General features: G+C 38.5%; 1 protein-coding gene across 1 annotated transcript in view; it reads left to right on the top strand.

Moving 5' to 3' along the window:
* Positions 1-20,560, top strand: part of SLC4A10 (solute carrier family 4 member 10) — a 169,356-nt gene that overhangs the window by 14,476 nt on the left and 134,320 nt on the right. Inside the window, exon 2 of the mRNA XM_039494286.1 lies at positions 14,446-14,527. Coding sequence (XP_039350220.1) covers positions 14,446-14,527 — 82 coding nt within the window. The remainder of the gene's footprint in view (positions 1-14,445; positions 14,528-20,560) is intronic.

Genomic DNA, 20,560 nt, shown 5'->3' with positions numbered 1-20,560 from the left:
AACCGGACAGTCTCTACGCAAAAGAATAAATGGACACAAATCTGACATCAGGAATCATAACATTCAAAAACCAGTGGGAGAACACTTCAACCTCTCTAACCACTCAGTGACAGACTTGAAGGTGGCAATTTTGCACCACAAAAACTTCAACAACAGACTCAAGAGAAACTGCTGAACTTGAATTAATATGCAAACTAGATACTATTAACTGTGGGTTAAACAAAGACTGGGAATGGTTGGGTCATTACACCAATTGAATCTATTTCCCTATGTTAAGTTCTCCTCACACCTTCTATGGGCCATCTTAATTATCACTTCAAAAAGTTTTTTTCCTCCTGCTAATGATAGCTCATCTCAATTGATTAGACTCTGCCTGTTGGTATGCATACTTCCACCTTTTCATGTTCTCTGTATGTATAAATATCCCCTGTCTGTGTGTTCCATTCTATGCATCCGAAGAAGTGAGCTGTAGCTCACGAAAGCTCATGCTTAAATAAATTTGTTAGTCTTTAAGGTGCCACAAGTACTCCTGTTTTTTTTATCTCATACTGAGTGGGTGTTCTTTCTAAACTTTAACATTTTTATAAGTAAATGTTTCACTATTGAAAGTAATAACATAGTACATTGAGACTAGCCCACTGTCTTCACAATGGGCCACTAAGACGTGAGATCTGGATCTGAACTTTGCAGTTTAGTCCACTTCTAATAAACAATCAGTAAAATAACAACCAGCATATAAGAAATGCTGCATAACTTTCCTCTTCTGAAAGGCCTTTACACCATAAGAATAATACTCATAACCATTGACAAACCAACAAAAACCTTAACCAACCAAAGCAAACATCCCTCAAACTTCTGAAACAAGTCAATCTAACAGCCCCTTCCCACAACAACAATAAAAATAAATTAACAAAATAAACCCTCCAAAATGCTATTGCTATTATGTGGAAGATGCCAGATGATGGGCAGTAGTATCAAACCCTTAGGTAAATAGAGAAACATAATAGGAACAAGAAACTATATGATGTTGGATCATGTCTTCCAAGGTTTGGATGGAGATCTGGATGTCTGCTAGCTACTTGCACATCAATGTAGTGACATTATCGGAGAATCTGCAGTGGAAATAACCTCTTTTCCCCAAATAGAATTACTTTTATTCAAAAGCACTGATAAATCATATCTATCTATCTATCTATCTATCAAACCTGAAAATGAGAGAGCAGATTTTTCCCCCCCATCTCACCTGGTTATATTTGCTGCTCTTACTCCTTGAAAGATTCTGTTCTGTAATTTCAAATTAGAACATGTTATTAACTTCTCATTACTATGTTTTCTGACCCCAGTTTGTTCTCACTGGCAAAAATCATGCTTAGTCCAGACTGGTAGGATCAGGAAAGTGATGGCTTTTAAACTCCCTGGGTTCCATTAGATAAACAATCCTTCCAAAGTAACAGTTCTCTTAGAGCTAGGAAGCCTGACCAGCCTAACATTTGTAGCACACATCCTGTTCTCAGTGGATTCATGTTTACCTTTTATTCTGTGATAATCCTATTCGAAATCCTGAAACAGTGTATCATAGACTTGTGCTTGCTAATCTCTCTAAACTGTTTAAATCCTTCACTATTTAGTCTCTATTTTGATCACTTTGCCAATATGTTTTGGTTAAGCCTTTGATGTAAAAATTATTTCTCTGTATATACAGTATGTCAGGTTCCCTTGCTTTCTTTGGTGGAAATTATGCATTTAAGAAAAGATGTAGAAGCCACTTCAAATTAATTTTGAGATTTATAACTGGAATTTGTTGGTATTTGCTCTGTTATTTCTCAAAGGACTGTATTATCTATTTCACTATTTCATTTATTTCTTTTCTTCTCTTTCTTTTGTTAGTTTTGATACCTCTTCATTCCTTTGTGCTGGTTATTGTAAATCCTCTCTACAAAATCCTGCTGTTCTTCCTGTTCACTGGTGCAAATGCTAAATTACATTAAAGATTATTTAACCTTTCTCTACCAATATCAGCAATGCCATCTTCAGCATGTAGATACAAATATTTAGTATGACAGCTCTAAGATAGATTCAGTATTTTGAGCTATTGGAAACAAAAAGGTAAGTAACCATTTTATCCAGCAGAAAAAAAGATTTGGTTTCAGGGCATACCTTTCTTCTTGGGGTCCTGTTTTAATGGTGACCCCTTATAAGTTAATAGAATCTCTGAGCTTGCCCGACAATGTTCAGAAAATAGCAATAGCAACGGCTTAGAAGAACTTTATAATATATGTCCCATTCTGTCAATAGAGAGCCTAAATGTCTTCTCTGGCTTTGCCCTCTTAGGTCACACCATCTGAGACAGAAGAAGTGAGAGGGGAGGTGGTTAGCGTGCCAGTGACAAAGTCTCATGATAAGTCTGCCTGATTGTGACATAAAGAGTTTTTATGCTGTGACTATGTACGAGGCCAAAAAAGGCCTCTTCATCTCCATCAAAGCAACTGCAAAGAACCATTCTGGGCAGTGAATAGCCTGTTTTTTTTCCAGCTGCTTCTGCTCAGTTAGATTTGAGAGTTTCTTGCTGTTACTTTATGAATGAAATATGGACCAACATATCCAAATGTCTTTTGGAGACGCATGATATCAGCTGAAATTCTAACAGATGACTTAGCATTAACTGAAATGCTAGTGATGCTGGGGCATTCCAAACTACATACCTGCAGTTAGATCCATCTCCTTCCTGCCAGCGAACAAGTCCAGCAAGAAAACTCTGGGCTACTTTTTGGTCAACTTTGTCAGTGCCTTCCTTGGAAGGACATGGTGCCAACTCCTCTGCAAGGAAGTTAATGTGAGGCTTCTGTGCTGGTCTTTGTTAATTATTGGGTGTTGTTCAACCTTTATTCCTTGGGAATGATGCTAGAGGCTGTTGTCATAGGCAACTCTGGCACATCTGAAACCCTCTGATTTCATTGACCATCTGCAATCTGGTTTTATCCTTGGGTATGGTACAGAAATGCACTGGTGTCATTAGTCAATAATTTCTCCTGGCAATGGATGAACATAAAATGTCCATGCTGACATATTTTTAGATCAGTGATCAGGAAGCATTGTTAACACATATACAGTTCTTAATAGGAGGGTTCAACCCCTAGTAGGATAATGAGGAAAAACTGACTAAGATCTCTTAGTTATGATGATGAAACTCCGCTTTGTCTCTATCTTGGAATAACTCACTCAACTGCCTGAATGAGATTGGGACTTCTATGAAAGCTTGTTTGCTGACATCAAAACCTGACAGAATTGAAGTATTGGTAGACTGGGGAAAAATACACAAGAATCGGTGAAGATTATATCAGCACCTCAACTGAGGGAGAGCAACTGTTTGTTATGCAGGTTTGCAATTTGGGAATTGTTAAATTCGAGGTAGTTCCTGAATGCTCAGACAGTAACTATGGCCAACAACACTTTTCCATGTGTATCTGGTGAGAAGTGTGCAACCTTTTATTCTGCATGCAGGGCTTGCTATGGTTATCAATGTCCTTATCACCTCAAAATGATGTCACTTTCAGAGCATACTAAAAGCTTGTTAATACGCTATACGTTGCCTATTATTGAGTGGTGTTTTAGTAGGCAGCAGGTTGTGCTGATGGTCTATAATCTGATCACTTTGAGTGGAGTTCAAGGTGTTGGTTCTGCTGTATAAGCTGCTAAACTGTTTGGGAGCTACCTATCTGAACAAGTGCCTTTCTCCTGGGTGATATTCCTGCAGTTGCAACCATTGGAGGTGTGAGCAGCCTGCTACTGTAAAAGGGAGTGGGGCTTATTTCCAGTCAATAGCTATAGCATTGCCACTAACAATGAAGTACTTGCTTCTTGGTTCTCTAGCAAGATAGGACAAAAGAAGTAAGAGAGAGAATTTGAGCTTTGGTGGTAGAAATATGAGTAGATTCAGATAAGTTACAACATAAAGAATATTTGTGAGCCTATGACCTGGACACAGAAGAACAAAGACATTCTACCTCTTCATCATCATAGTAGCTATTAAATTAGGGCCTGCTGAATTATTACAGACCATGAATCACCTTGCTAACTCAGGAAGCCTCCACACAACTGAAGAGCCCAGAACTTTCTGCTGTGCAGAGCTATGAGCCTATAGAGAAAATTGCCTATATCTTTTACTGCTTCTCAGGACAGCAGGGACCTCCTGTCAGACACAGGTTTGATAACATCACATTTTGCCTTTTTGCATTTGCCACTCTCATGATAGCAAATACTGCATGAAGACTGAGCTACCTTCTGTCATTTTGCCTCACATTCCTTTTGGCTAGTGAAAGAGAGTTGAGAACATCTGCAACCTTTACCAGCTGAGATTGTGAACACCTCCTTAGAGGGCAGGACATCTATCCAACCTAAATCACCACATAAGCTGGCCAGTAATTAAGAAACTATCAATCAACACAATTTACTTTTCCACCCGCTGTCCAGTAACTAACTTTCCATTCCTGAGCAAACTAATTAAGAGACTCACCAAGGGTAGTCTCCAATTCAACCTAGATATTGACAGTATTGTGGACCTCTCCCAGAGAGACTGCAGGCCAAGACATGGGACAGACAGGACACTAGTGCTACCAATTGTGGATTCTCCTTTTGGCCCTGGATAAAATTCTTACATCCACATTCATACTGTTTGCCCTCTATGCAGCAGTTGGCATGGCTGATCATGGAATCCTGTTGTCCCATCTCAGAGATGTGCTGGGTGCTAATGAGATCACATTGAGATGATTTCAGTAATTCCTCTCTGACTCCAACCAGAGAGTTAAGATATATCCATCTGGAGAATGCTGACCTGTGGTGTCCCATGGGGATGTGTTCTCAATTTCACCATTGTCAACATCTGAGAGACTCCAGGAGAGAAAAATGTGAAGCAGTGTGGGGTAAAATGTCAGCATTATGCTGATGACCTTCACAACAGAGACAAGCAGCACCATCTACTAGCTATTCAAGGGCCTACCTGGAACTAGAAATTGAATGAAGAGCAGCTTGCAAAATCTGAATCCAGAAAAGACTGATGTGATACTCTGGTGGGGAAAGGAAAGCATTGTGATGAACTTAAAAGCTCTGTAACAAAACTTTCAATTGCACATTGAAAAGTGCCCAAGTCACTTTTTAAAATGAAACTTAGGCTCCTAAGTACTATTGAATATTATACCCCAAGTCTCCTTTTTTTAAATTTCAGCCCAAAAATGGTCAATGAGACATTTAAAACCTGTTAAAAATTGAAAGACAATTAAAATTAATACTCAAAATGGAAACAACCTTAAGCCTTATGTTCTTTATATTATCCCCTAGTCCATCAGCCCAACAACATTGTAAACTCTTTTGGGCAGGAACTGTTCTCTTGTTTTGTGCTTGTACAGCCTCGAGCACAATGGGGTGCTAGTTCATGACTGGAGCTCCTAAGGACTGCAACATTATAAATGAAATTGTTTGTTTATTACATCTCATGTTCTTAACTTTTCCGTTTCATTTTCTTTAAATTATCCCTTTGTGCAAGAGAAAATAGGATATGAAGAACTTGTATGTTAAAATAATACATTTGCTTTGCATAATTAAATGAATGTATTGTTTACAAAATTAACTTCCTCAAATGAATACCTGAGGCAAGAACAGCACTGTTAGATTTAATGCATTTATATACTAGCATGAGATAAAATTGATCTATTAGCTGGCTAGTTCAATGATTATATATTTATTATGCCTCAACTCAGACAGTATCTATCATGCATATTTGGATGCAAGCAGCTCTGAACTTTACAGTATAACTAAACACAGGAATAATACTTTATAAATCAGTATTTATTTGCCTCTAAGACTGCATTGCACCAATCTAGTCTGCATTTTCTTGGTTTGATTCCATTTAGTTTCATCAAATTTATAACAACAGTTTGTGCTTAGATTTAATGACCACAGTGATTATCCATTTTTACATGTGAAATGAGATTGTATGCTTACTATATTAAACATGTGCTCAATCTAAATTCGCTGGCACATCAATCCTCCAGAACTAATGTTGATTAGTGCAGATTTTAATACTGTTCTAGAAGATGGTATATCTTTACTGATACATACTAAGAATTATCTTAGCTCTTGCTGCAAGGAAAGAGAGAGAGGGCAAAAGCTGTCCTCATGCATATGACATGCAGCCCTGGGGAAGATATAAATCTGGAATGAAAACTAATTGCTTTCTACTTTGCTGCACATCCTGTAGTATGCGGTATGGGGCTGGCCAAAAGGAATATATGCTATACATCAGCCATTAGCGATTACTGCAGAAAACTACCGCAGATGCAATAAAATGAAAAGGATGGTTTTAAAATAATACTTTGGAGAATATAGACTTAATTGCATTTTAAATGTGTTTTGATTGCTCGTTGTTGATAGGTGAATAAGAAAAGAATATGTAATATTTGATGCAGCTAGTGGAATGGAAAAGCAGTTCTTTTGCATCTGAAAGATAAAATTGACAGCACTTTCCACAGCTGCAGCTATATAATGATATATAATATAAGCAATTCAAAATGATGATAATACACACGATTACATTCTTTTCTTGTCTCAGGAAAGAGAAAAGAATTGTAGCATCTAACGTGTAGACACACAATGGGTGCATCAAATTAATTTGGTGTGACTGTGTGAGCTCAAGGACACTTCAAAGGACAGAGCTGAGCAAGGCAGCCACCAGTGATTTCTTTACTGCAACAGTGTAACATGCAGCTACAATGAACAGGTTTTTTTTAGGTACTTAATTCAGTTTTGTAAAGGATATGTTTCACATGCGTTCTTAGCAACTCTTGAGTTCAAACAGCACACTTTTCTATTTCTTTAATTCTGCTATTTTTTGTAAATGTCAAGCTGAAGTTAACAACAAGTGATTTTGAAACAGAAACGCCTCATGAAACCAGATACAACCAGAGAATATCTAGATAATATAACAGTAAGATACCTCCAAACTGTGAAAGCAGTCAAGTTTAGGGTAAACAATTAATATGATCAATTTTAAGCATGGCTTTTTGGATACAAAGGTTAGAATCTTATTATAAAAATGCAAGAAGGTACAGCATAGGATTTATGGTCTATGTATCTAAATTCATGGGTTCATGAAATAACATATAAACTAAAATGTATTCATTATTCACAGACATATGTTTAATTATAATCATGCAGATATTTAGTACCTAAAAAGATTAAATCTTACTGTTTCTATGGTTGTGTTTTGTAGGAAAACATAATTTAATGTTCTGCAATGACAGGCTTTCCTGAGCTCCAGATGGCATTTAAGACTTATATAGGACATCTGATAATCAATAAATGGCTTATGCAGTGAAGTCGTATTAATTCCATAATTATTTTAGTTATGTGTCAGCAGTCGTGCTGTGTGCATAATTTCGAATGAAATGCTGTACAGACGAGAACCGGGTTTAAGGGAATGAAGGTTTCTGCATTGAAATATATTTTACATTAAGAAAGGATGTTTAAATAGTACTCTTTTAACCCTCACATGGTCTGTATCCAGAATGTATTAAGGGTGTAATTAACAGGAATACATATGATCTGAACATCTGCAAACCTCAGTAGATTTCTATAACGTTTGCTATTTTCCCAAACAATTCTGGGTTAGGCTTTTTACACAAAAAATTCCAGCTTTAGAGAAAGCAGAGTATCAAAGGAGTGGAGAAGGGAAAGAAATATGCATAAAGGATATGTGAAATAGCGAGGAGGCTAAAATTGGGTGGGTAAGAGGTAGACGTAATGCAGGGTAAGGGATCATTTCCAGGTTCTCAAATAAAATGCATATTTTAGCTGTGTATTCAGTTTATATTTTATTTTTGTTCATAATGTATTCACACCAAAATACAACATACCAGTGTAATTGAACCTTTAAGTGGGGGTGAAAAATGCATTTCAGTGCAATCTTTAAACCTTCTTATAAATATTGCATATTTATACTAACTGTTAAAACATGGTTTCCTTCTTTGATAGAATTACTGGCCTAGTGGATAGGAGGGAAGCTGTAGACATGATAGTTTTTTATTTTTAGCAAGGCTTTTGACTTAACATTATCTGACATTCTCATCAGCAAACTGGGGAAATGAGGTCTAGATGAAAGTACTATAAGGTGGGTGCACAATTGTTTGAAAGACTGTACTCAAAGAGTACTTATCAATGGTTCTTACTCAAAGTAAGACGATGTATCTAGCGGGGTCCTGCAGAGGTCTGTCCTGATTCTGGTACTAGTCAATATTTTCATTAATGATTTGAATAATGGAGTGGAGAGCATGTTTATAAAATTTGCAGATGATATCCTGCTGGGGAGGGATTGCAAGCACTTTGGAAGACAGGATTAGAGTTCAAAATGAAATTCAGTATCAACAAGTTTGAAGTACTGCACTTAGAATGAAAAAATTGAATGCACAAAAGGGGGAATAACTGGCAAGGTGGTGGTATTCCTAGACAGGATTTGTGTGTTATAGTGGATCACAAATTGAACATGAGTCGTCAATGTGATGCAGTTGTGAAATACCATTTGGGGGTGTATTAACCAGAGTGTAATATGTGAGACGTGGGAGATAATTGTCCCCCTGTACTCAGCACTGGTGAGGCCTCAGCTGGAGTACTGTGTCCAGTTCTGGGTGCCACACTTTCAGAAAGATATAGACAAGTTGGAGAGAGTCCAGAGGAGAGCAGCAAAAAATATAAAAGGTTTAGAAAACCTGACCTATGAGGAAAGATTAAAGAAACTTGTCCTGTTTAGTCTTGAGAAAAGAAGACTGAAGGGGTAACCAATAAGTCTTCAAATATGTTAAGGCTGTTATAAAGGGGGTAGTGATTGATTGTTCTCCATGACCAATGAAGGTAGGACAAGAAGTAATCAGCTTAATCATCAGCAAGGGAGATTTAAGTTAGATATTAGGAAAAACTTTCCAATGATAAGGGTAGTTAGTACTGGAATAGTCTTCCAAGGGAAGTGTGGAATCCCCAATATTGGAAGTTTTTATGAACAGATTGGACAAACACCTGTCAGGGATGATCTAGGTTTACTTGGTCCCGCCTCAGCACAGGATTAGTCTTGAAGTCCTGGTTAGCCCTACATTTCTATGATTCTATGTTTTGTATACTGCAGCAATCTGAGTGAGTCTGGGCACTTGAATGCAGTATTTAGGTAGTTTTTATGACACATGTTTATACATTTATTTTAAAAAATCATGTATTTATTTTGCTTTTTATGAATTTATAAATAACATGCATATTTATCACATAGGTTTTAAATACTGAAATGTTGTCATTAGTCTGTTGTGAAGATGCTGATGTATATACATCTATAGTTCCATTACCCAGAAAAAATCTGAAGAGAGTGTGTGCACACGCGTGCGTGTGATACTTTGTTGGAAGCAAGGTGATAAGCTGCATTTATTATGCAACTTTAAACATCTCATCTGGACTCTGCCTGCTAGCCCATCTTTAACTGGGACTACTACTAAGATTGAAAACTTCTGAGCAGATTACAACAGCTATTATTAAAACACAAACCTGTATTAGTCTACGCAACCACTTATGTTGGCAAAACTTATGTTGCTCAGGGGTGTGAAAAAAACACCCCAACAGACATAAATTTTGCTGGCATAAGAGGTAATGTGCACAGTGGTATGTTGGTGACAGAGCTACCATTGCTCATTGAGGTGGTTTTATTATGTCTGCGGTGTGGAATGGGCAATATACTGTTCTGAAACAATGACAGGTTTAAGGATATTGATCTCTGCCTCATATATATGATTAGAAATTAGGGCTTATACAACTGAAAAGAGTTGATTCCCAGCTTGCCAGAGTTCTAGCATTAGAATGTTCTGGGATGTTAGGCCTTACAATTATGACATAATTGTGTATGGAAAAGCTATTTCAGATACTTCCAGCCAGGGGCGGCTCCAGGCCCCAGCACGCCAAGTGCGTGCTTGGGGCGGCATGCCGCGGGGGGTGCTCTGCCGGTCGCCGGGAGGGCGGCAGGCGGCTCCGGTGGACCTCCCGCAGGTCCCGCGGCTTCGGTGGAGCATCCGCAGGCACGTCTGCAGGAGGTCCACCGGAGCCGCGGGACCAGCGACTGGCAGAGCGCCCCCTGCGGTGTGCCGCCATGCTTGGGGCGGCGAAATTGCTAGAGCCGCCCCTGCTTCCAGCATGCTAGTTCAATCAGGTCTTGTGTGGGTGTGTTTCATCGAGCTGGAAATTACCCTTCTAGGTTGAAGTGGAGACGTACCCTTAGGTACATGCATTTGAGTATTTGCAGATAGTGGGAGACAAAAATTAGTACCAGTGCAATTTTTAAAACGCTTGAAAACATTTTAAAATAGTTTTTTTGTAAAATATCTGTCATATAGAAAATGTGAAGTGGTGTGGAATAAAGGACATACTGGTATTCATTTGTGATGATGTAAATGGGTGAAATCCTGTTCCCAATGGAGTCAAGAATCAGGGTTTCACCCTAAATAGCTCAGGGTTTCACCCAAAGCCCTAAAGGACTCATCTTGCTCTTATTGTTTTACCCTGGATGTTTTGTTTGATTGTTGTACTGTGTGGTTTTAAATTATTTGATTATTTCTAAGGAAATAATTTTGTCATAATTTTTTTAAAGGAAAAATCACAGCCTGATAATTGTATAAAGGGCATAAGGCACCAGTAAATGGTAAAAAAATAATAAAAAAAAAGAAGAGAGAAATCATTGTAATTTTTAATACAAAAAAAGCCTGATTCTGGTCTAATATCAGTTTCACAGTAGTGTTACTTCATTGACTAATTTTCAACCTATGTAAATGAGATGAGAATCAGGCCCAAATGTAAAACCCTGACAAAAATATAGTCTGTAGCTGTGCACCGGTGAACCATTCCAGGGCCTATGAGACTGTATCTTTTTTTGAGAAAGCATTTTATATATCCCTAAATGTTACGCTTTTATTGCTCTACTGCTGTCTATCAAGACATCTTTACATATGGAAAATGAACACACTATAGAATTAAAATACTGGGCATTCTCCAGCTTCAAAGTGCTGTACAAGTATTGATTAATTATGCCTCCGAACACCACTGTGAGGAAGTATTATTATCCCTATTTTACAGATGGGGAAGCTGAGACACAGAGACGAAGTGACTTTCCCAAAGCCACACAGCAAGTCAGTGACAGAGCCAGGATTAGAAATCAGGACTTTCCGGAGCCCACTCCCAGGCTTTAAGCACTAGACCACATTGTTCACTGAAGTCAGCAAGCATCTCAATGCAATAATGGACAATTCGAAGGGCTCTTGCATGGTCAGTGTGTCCATAAATTTACTTGCAAACTACTCCAGTATAACAAGATAATTTGAGCACCTTAGTTCTGTGTCATATAAATTGCTGAGTGTGCAGCCTCTTCAAGATGGGCTAAAAGTAAGAAAAGCTACAATGATATGTTGTAAAACTCAAGGCTTTGATATACCTGTAGCCTTAGAGCCTGATTCTGCTCCCACTGAAGTCATTGGAAAGACTAATATTGACTTCCATAGAATCATGGTTGAGTTCTTAATTATTACTGTATTTTAATTATTAGTCTCGCTCCTTGAACACTTTACTTGAGGGTGAGAGGGGTGCTTAATAAATAAAATTATTTTTCATGTACTGAATATCACTAAGTCATCTAGAATAAGCATTCCACCTTCCATGACTTTCATATGGTGGTTTTGGCCTGTACTTCCTGTTTGAGCCTCTCATTTATGAGACTATTTAAAAATAATGACACTATATAAAATTTTGCTGAAACACTAATAAAATATTAAAAATTGAAATTAATTTCCTAATCTTTAGTCATGATGGGAGGGTGTGGTCAGCATGTTTGCCACTATCATTATTCATTAGTTGTATTGTAGCTGTGCCAAGGATCCCAATAGAGATCGGGACTCTATTGTGCAGATTTAGTAGCTGACTTGGGGGGAGAGGGAGTACAGGAACCATGATGTTACCATGGTACTGAGTACAGAATGGTTCTATATGGTGCTGTATGGGAAGTCAAAAAGCCACAGTGCCTGTTTAATTGGGCTTGCTCAGGTTTGACCACTACAACAGGAGCAACAGACAACCTTCAGTCTAACTATTTTTCCATCTAATGTTAATGGAAGATGCCCTCTTGCAAGGGAAGGAGATAAATTGGACAGAGACTGCCTGAAGATGAAAGGGAAATGTGTGCAGGGGGTGGAGGTGGGAATAAAAAAGTCAAAGGTAGAATAATGTGTGAATCAAGTTTATAAATAATAAATTTATAATTTTTAATCAATGTTAATTTTTTTTACTTTATTTTAACTTGTCTATAAATAAATTAATTATAAAAACAACGTAATATGGATTAGGATTTTTCCTTAATGCTGCTTCCATAGGGCCTTTTCCTAACCACAGTGAGAAACTATTGGGAATGACTTACGCAAGAAGAGCATTACTTCTTACATTGCTGTAATACTTGGCCTTTTGGCTTCATACCGAACAATTCACTCAGGAGCACGGCAGTATTTCAATGTGACACACAACCTGATGTGTCTTACTGCCTACAATAATGGATTAATTTAGTCTATAATGTTAATATGATCGAATGACTCGTAAAAATTTTTTAAAAAAAAGTCCTAGTCCATTCAATAGATTAATTAACTCTAATGTATTAGGAGGCAAAATGATTTCAACAGAAGGCTCCTACCTCCTAGTAAAATGTTTGTTATGTACCCTTATCTGATAGAAAGATCTAATAAAGGCACTGTTACCATCTCTTTTTAATAGCCTTGTGTTGATGCAGTTCCCAGACTCTTGTATATGAAATAGCTACAGCATAATAACAGCCATTTGTAAAGGCGAGATGAACCTAGAGTTGCAACTTTGGTTGGATGAATTCCTGGAGATTTCATTACATGACATAATCTTATGATTCCTGGAGATTCCAGGACAATCTTGGAGGGTTGGCAACCCTAGATGAACCTGAAGCAAAATCTTGGATCCCAAAATGCATAACGTTCAGCTCTAGATCTAGCCCTTGCTGTTTCTCCTTAAAGGAGAAGGGCTCATGTGGTGCAATTTCTCTTCATGTTCCTTTCACTCTTTTATCCATTTTTAGCTTTAAACACTGGTATTTTAAGCAACTCCTCTGCACCAGGCTTTTACTAGGGTGTGCTTTTCAAATATAAAAGTCAGGAAGGTCTAAATACTAATATTTTCTAAGCCTCTTCCACTTGCTACTAATGTCATGTAATATATATTCATTAGATGTTAATTAATGCTTTTGTTTGTTTAATTTTTTTCTCTTCATCTGATCCAGTAGCCATTCACTGATAATCGCTATCAGTCTCTCTTCCTTTGTAAAATGAAGGTAACTGTTTTTGTAAGCACAAATATGCTGCTCCTTGGGAAACCAGCATTCAGTTTACTATCTGTGCATCATGGCTGACTTTCCAGGGGGTTAATATCTTTAGGGAATACTGGGTATATTTAATTCATTACAGTTTGTGTCCCAAATAACTGAAACTAGCAGCATGTCATGCCTTTTAGCTTTAACATTAGCTTTCGCTGCAGGACACGGTACTAAAGTAGACCGTTCCAGCATACAATACACTTACAGTATATCAGAGCATAAAGTATTTACGATCATAGTATATGTATAGTCAGAATGTAGAGTTGACTGCTTACACTATTAAAATGTATGCTATAACTACAACATAAAATCAGAGCATTCAGTATACCAAAAATAAATAAATAGAAGGGAGTTTGCATGCAATATATAGAATTAGAGTACACTGTGTACTCTATAGTGTAACTATAAAGCATTCGTAAATCTGAAACTAGACAAGTGAAAGCATTACAGTTCATCTAATAATTGAGACTAATTGCTTTCAAGGGATTAGAATTTTTTTCACATCAACATTTTTACTGAGACTAATGTTCTCCAACTTAACGATAGTATTAACACTGCTAATGTTTATGATTTTTTTGTTTTGCGACTAGTTCATAATGTCATCTTGTTTACAGAAGTTCTTTTTCCAGAGACAAAATTGCATGCATACAGCTGTTTCTCTAAGAGCACAATAATGTAACTGCCTCAACTGGTCACCTCTTCCTTCATCGCCTGGCTCATGATTTTATTGCTTCCCAGAAACCAGAGTTTACTCATCATCTTGCATGGTGTCACAACAGATCTAATTTCTTCACATCAAAGCCAGTTTTAAACACTGCACAATAAAAGCTGCCATATGAAGAATAGATTTTAATAAGAGAAAAGAGATTCTTTAAACCTTATGTCTGAGGGAAAAACCGGAAAAGTGAAAATTAAAATTATTTATACTTACACTTCAATCTTGCTAGCAGGTTACAAAAAGAAAAGACTCCTACATATATATTTCTGTTTTGCAGAGAAATGATGAAGAAGCTGTCGTGGACAGAGGTGGCACTCGTTCCATTCTCAAAACGCATTTTGAAAAGGAAGACTTGGAAGGTGAGAGATTATTTTCCTGTGCATTTCATTGTCTATTTCTTTTCAAAGTGTTGGACACAGTTCCACTCTCATATAAACCTGTGCATGCTCATTGATTTGAATGGGTATACCAGGGTGTACATGAAGGCAAAATCTAGACTGCTATTTTTAAAGGAGGAATATTGCATATTCCTCTAGCAACATTAAAACTTGGCTGATGGGGTTAAGATTTCCTGAGGATATTTTAAGCCCCAATCCTGCAAATATGCACATATGTAACTTTATACAAATGAATAATTCTTTCCAGTGAGACTACCTGTGTGGAAAGCTATGCTCATGCACAGGGCCCGATTAATGCAAGGGCCTTAGGGGCTGCAGCCCAGGGCCTCGGACTAAGGAGGGCCCCGCAAAAATAAATCCATATTATATACAATTCAGTGGTCACCAACCCATTGATCATGATCGACTGGTTGATTCTGGAGCTTCTGACAGTCAATTGCAATCTCTGGGCCACTAAAAGTCCATCAGTGCAGCAGAGCTCAGGCAGGCTGCCTGCATGCTCTGGCCCCATGCTGCTCCTGGAAGTGACTAGTTGCCGGCACATCTCTGTGGCCCCTGGGGGGGGGCAGTCAGCTCTGTGTGCTGCCCCCAACTCCAGCACCATCCCTGCAGCTCTCATTGGCTGGGAACTGGCCAGTGGGAGCTGCAGGGGTGGCACTTGCAGGTGCAGGCAGCACACGTAAACATGCTGTCTCCCTCTCCCCAGGGGCATGCAGAGACTGTGCCACTGGCCAGGAGCTGCCTGTGGTAAGTGCCTCCCGGCTGGAGTCTACACCTCGCACCCCCTCCTACACCCCAACCCCCTGCCCCAGTCAGAATCCCTTCCTGCACCAAACTCCCTCCAAAGTCACACATCCCTCACCCTCTCCCACACCCCAACACTCTGCCCCAGCCTGGATCCCTCTCCTGCACCTAAACTCCTTCTCAGAAAAAACCTAATATAACAGCTATTCTAAGGTAAGAAGTAGGCTATTTTGAATTAACTTAACTATATTCTACATGTTTTAAGACTGAAATGTAAGCACAGAATGGCTTTGTTAATTAAAAGGCAAGTTTAATATAGCATTAATAGCCTCCATGCCATAGTTATGATTGTTTTGTTTTAAGTTAGGAAAAAGACTTGTATACAGGGGCCTCATAAAATCTAACAGCCCCAGGCCCACAGGAGAGTTAATCTGGCCCTGTCCATGCATAAATGTTTGCAGCATTAGGGCCCCAGTAAACTGTTTGGCTTCAATGCATGCCATAAAATACATGATTATTTCATAAAGAGCCCAGTCCTGCTATCATTGCACATTCAGGTCTCCATTAAACAAAATAGATATTGCATTTTAGAGTTGTGCACTGTCACACACTTGAATGGGCACTGTATCCTACCCTTTAATGTCAAGGAGTAGCAGGTAATTTAAAGATATGAAGTTCACCATATCACATTGGACTAATAATCCACTTTATCTGGTATCTTTCCTCTAGAAGTGGCCTATGCTTCAGTTTATAATGTATAGATTGTAAACTCTTTCTTGCCAGGATCCGCCTTTTTATTTGTTGGCAAAATGCCCAGCGTGTTTTTGGTTGCTATGTAAGTAATAGATATGCAAAATTCAAAAGCTAATCATGATAGAGTCAAATCGAATTCTGAAAAATATAAGAATGTAGATATTGGGCTTGTTTCACGCTAGGCTCCATGATGGAAGAAGCTTGTGCCAGTGTATTATAAGTCTAATCTTTTAAAATAAGTCCTGTTTTTCTGGGGAACCCAAAGCTGGCCATTATAATCAAAATGCCACCTGCCATCACTTGGAGTGAATAATCTTTTGAGATGATAATTGAGTCTATCTTGAAAAGGAAAGGAAAAGGTGACCAAACTGAAAAATACCCCCAAATTTGGTTTGTTTCTATCCAATACAGATTTCTTTTATTTTTCTCAATGAAACAAAAACAATTCATTTGGATTGAATGAAATGTTTCTACTGTTGATTCAAAATTACACCAAATCAAAATGGTTTATTTAAAAATGTCAAAATGAACTGTTTCTACATTCTAGCTTTTTTTTTTTTTTTGGTGGCTCAAACAACTTGCTGAATTCAATACAAATTCACGAATAGTTTTGGTGCACCAAAAATGCATTTCCTCCTGCTCTAATAGCAAAAAGACATTAATTTGAAATCTCACTGAAAATTTGAAAAACTATTCTGCTTCCAAGAACATTTCACAAAATGGAAACTGGACAAATTTTGATTGAAGAAACTTTCACTCAATTTTAGTAATTTGGAAAACTAAAAAATCCTGTGGTTTGCCTTGGGAATCTACTAATCTTTTAAAATAATAGCACAATGTTATTAACAATGTTATAAAAATTGATTACTTGATATAGGATACTGTGATTAGCAGCTTTTGAGAGAGATTGCTGTAGGATCAACTTGATATATTTTTAAATGCATAACTGCCACTTCCAGAAATGCCAAGTGGCATAAAAAAGGTTTAATATGCTGTAAATTTGAATGATCCCATTGCTGTTAATAGAATCCTTGCTTGTCCCACAGACAAGTCCAGGCAGTCTATCACCTAATTAGATAATTCAATGACTCTTGTAATGGAGAGTGGACATTACTCAGAAGTGTGACTGTCTTATTCCCATCCAATGTAACTTATGATGGATTCTCTGGTGAAAGTTTACATTTCCCCTAATTATATAACATGCTTCAGCTACATAATATGTACTTACATAATTAATTAAGTACGTAATTATGTAGCTTAGTTCACCTTGTATAATTAGACAATTAGGTACATTAGTTCTTCATCGCATTTATTTAATTACATTTACTGTGTTTTAAAAATGTAAATAAATAATTGCTCAGTATTATAGCAGGACACTAGTGTTGGCACTGTTAAGGGTCTATCTGTGCCTTATTCTGTATTTCAGGGATTTATAACCTGGGTGCAAGAAATTAATGTTACTTTAGACCAGGGGTAGGCAACCTATGGCACGTGTGCTGAAGGCAGCATGTGAGCTGATTTTCAGTGGCACTCACACTGCCCAGGTCCTGGCCACCGGTCCTGGGGGCTCTGCATTTTAATTTAATTTTAAATGAAGCTTCTTAAACATTTTAAAAACCTTATTTACTTTACATTCAACAGTAGCTTAGTTATATATTATAGACTTATAGAAACAGATCTTCAAAAATGTTAAAATGTCTGACTGGCACACGAAACCTTAAATTAGAGTGAATAAAGACTCGGCACACCACTTCTGAAAGGTTGCTGACTCCTGCTTTAGACTGAAACTTGAAATGAATGTTCTTAGGCCAGGAAAGATTTATTTTCCAAAATTTTGAATAACTGGACATTTGGGAGTTTTCAGCTACTGGTGGTGTTTTATCAAAAAGGTTAGTTTATATTTCTGATATTTCCATTTAAAACATCCTGGGCCAGGTTTTCATCAGCAAATATTTTTATATTCATATATTTGTGCATGCCTAAATTATGTGTGTAGGAACACAGGGTACACATTCCAATTGTGCATTTGAGAGTGCGTATGTCTAGTTAAAAGCCCACTAGCCTGGTGTGCATGTAAATGGGCTTATTCACTTCAGGTATCTGTCTGCATAGTGTAAGTTCAGGAGCTTGCAGTTGGTCCTTTTTTTCTCAAACACAACAGCAATTCAGAAATAGATTCTGTGCAAAGCTTTGGCATTCATGTTCTCAGCACAAGTGATTCTTTTTCTCACAGTTAATTTTCATAGAGTTCACAAGGTTATGGTCAGTCACTAATATAGAGCAAATCCTTTGGCTGACTGTTACTTGAATGAAGAGAGAAATTAATCTTTAAAAACTAAGCAACAAGTCTAGCACTTTGATATAGCCACACTTTGTATATGTAATCCTGCAGTCCTCATGCAGGCAAAATTCCCGTTGAAATATTTTGCATTCACATTTCAATAAATGGGAGTTCACCTGAGGTTGATGTAGAGCTTAACAAACTAGCATTGTTATTGGGACTTTACATGCAATTCTGTTGCCATGGCTGCCAATACTTAGTAACAGCACCTCCCCATAACCGCCGTGAGGGGGGCCTCCATCATGCTTCTGACTAAGATCCGTGAGAACAGCAACTTGCCTCTGTACTCAGATCTCTTCAACCACACATCCGTTCTCCTGTCTTCTAGACAATCCTTTTTAGTAACTTATGCTGCCACAGAACATGATGTTGGAATCTGCTTGGTGTAATGAATGGTCAGCAACGACAGTCATTAATCACTCTCTTGTCACTGGCCCAACCATCTGCTCACCAGGTTTTGACCTGCCAAGGCACTTGTGGTCATCCCTGAATCAGTTTCAAACAGGACAGGGCAATTGTGTGGCCAGTCTCTTCAAATGGGGTTTCTCTACCCACAATGTAGATATGGTCAACATCAGACTATGTCGCATATCCTTGATGAGTGGCCGTTGACTCACTTCAATGGCGGGCTACTGGCTCTTCACCTGGCAGCGGCTGCTGCTATCAGATTGCTGGGCACACTGCGCATATGTTGAGAGACCTGAAGTAAGGATTACAGCACTGGGTACTGAAATGTTTTCATTATATAAAGGACCAGTTCTGCACTAACCTAAATTGGGAGCAGATGTGTATGGGACAGACAAGCACATCAACAAATAGCTACACTATTCTGGATACAAACAGTTTGCTGCTGGCTACCTTGGCTGTCTGTCTACCAATGCTCCAGCGGTGCTCTTTCTGACTAAACAGCTGCCCCAGGCACTGCTGATTTGGCTCAATGATTAATAGTATCTAGATACGCCCATGACTGCTCTTAAGGGCAGAGCCTCTGCATGGAACCAACACCTTATATTACTCAGAGTTGCAGCCTGTAAGGAATTTGGAGGGAGAAGCACAAATTGGAAGTCCATCTGTTTACACAAGGCTTGAATGCTAGCTGCAGTTGCAGCCTCACTGTAAATAATTTTCTTTGTGAGACCGTTTAGTTTTAGAAACACAGAGTCCTTTCCTGTTACTGTCCACACACATTACATGAAACATAGTGCCAGTGGAAAGTCTAGTGCGACCCACACCAAGGAAGAGAGAGTGATTAAAGGGCAAAAAAAGCAGCAGCTAGAAACCAAACAAACAGCCAGCATGAAGAGACTCAGACACCCAGTAATGCTGGATTTCCTGACAAAAAGCTTTGCACGATCATGGAAGCAGTGGAAACAAGAACTGAGTCTGTTTACAGAACTGCCCATGAGGGATAAAGATGAGAAAATGAAGATAATGCTTTTTTTAATTGTCTCATTGCAGAAAAAGGGCAATAAGTGAACACTGTTGCCAGGAATAATGACCAAAACATTGGAACAGCTGATAAGAGTCTGAGTACTGTGACCCCAGACAAAATGAGACTGTATAGAGATACTGTTCTCTTACCTGAAACCAAGAATCAGAAGATGGAATAGGTACTTAAGTTACAGAGCATAGAATTTTGTCATCCACATGTAACTTTGGAGACACTAAAGATTCCTTACTTAGAGAGAAACAGGATCGTTTGTGGGACACATGATTCTAATTAACAGGCGAGATTGTGGAGAGAAACAGATCTACCCTACAGAAATGCCTCCAAATAACAAGGCAGAGAAAGGATTAAAACAACATCCATTAGTGCAGAAAAAAATATATAGACTCAAGTTAAAGGAACCCAGTAGGGAGGACAGAGACAGACTGGCCAAGAATGCAGGCATCATGCTCCAACAGTGGCACTGGAACACTTTTTACAATGGGGGTGTTGAAAGCCAGTGGTCCCCAAACTTTTCACTTTGTGCCCCACCTCACCCCTGTCTGCACTCCCACCTGACCCCAGAGTTGGAGCCAAGAGCGGGGCTGTGGATCTGGGACTGGGGGGATGTGGACAGGGGTAAGGGGGCCAAGGCTGGGACCACAGCTGGGGCCAGGAGCAGAGCCCCAGGCGTGGGGCTGGCAGCCAGGACCCCGGGAACCAGCCAGGG

The sequence above is a fragment of the Mauremys reevesii genome, linkage group 11 (assembly GCF_016161935.1).
Source record: "Mauremys reevesii isolate NIE-2019 linkage group 11, ASM1616193v1, whole genome shotgun sequence".
Taxonomy (NCBI): domain Eukaryota; kingdom Metazoa; phylum Chordata; order Testudines; family Geoemydidae; genus Mauremys; species Mauremys reevesii.
Note: the sequence above shows the minus strand (reverse complement) of the source record. Positions and strands in the feature narration are given on the sequence as shown.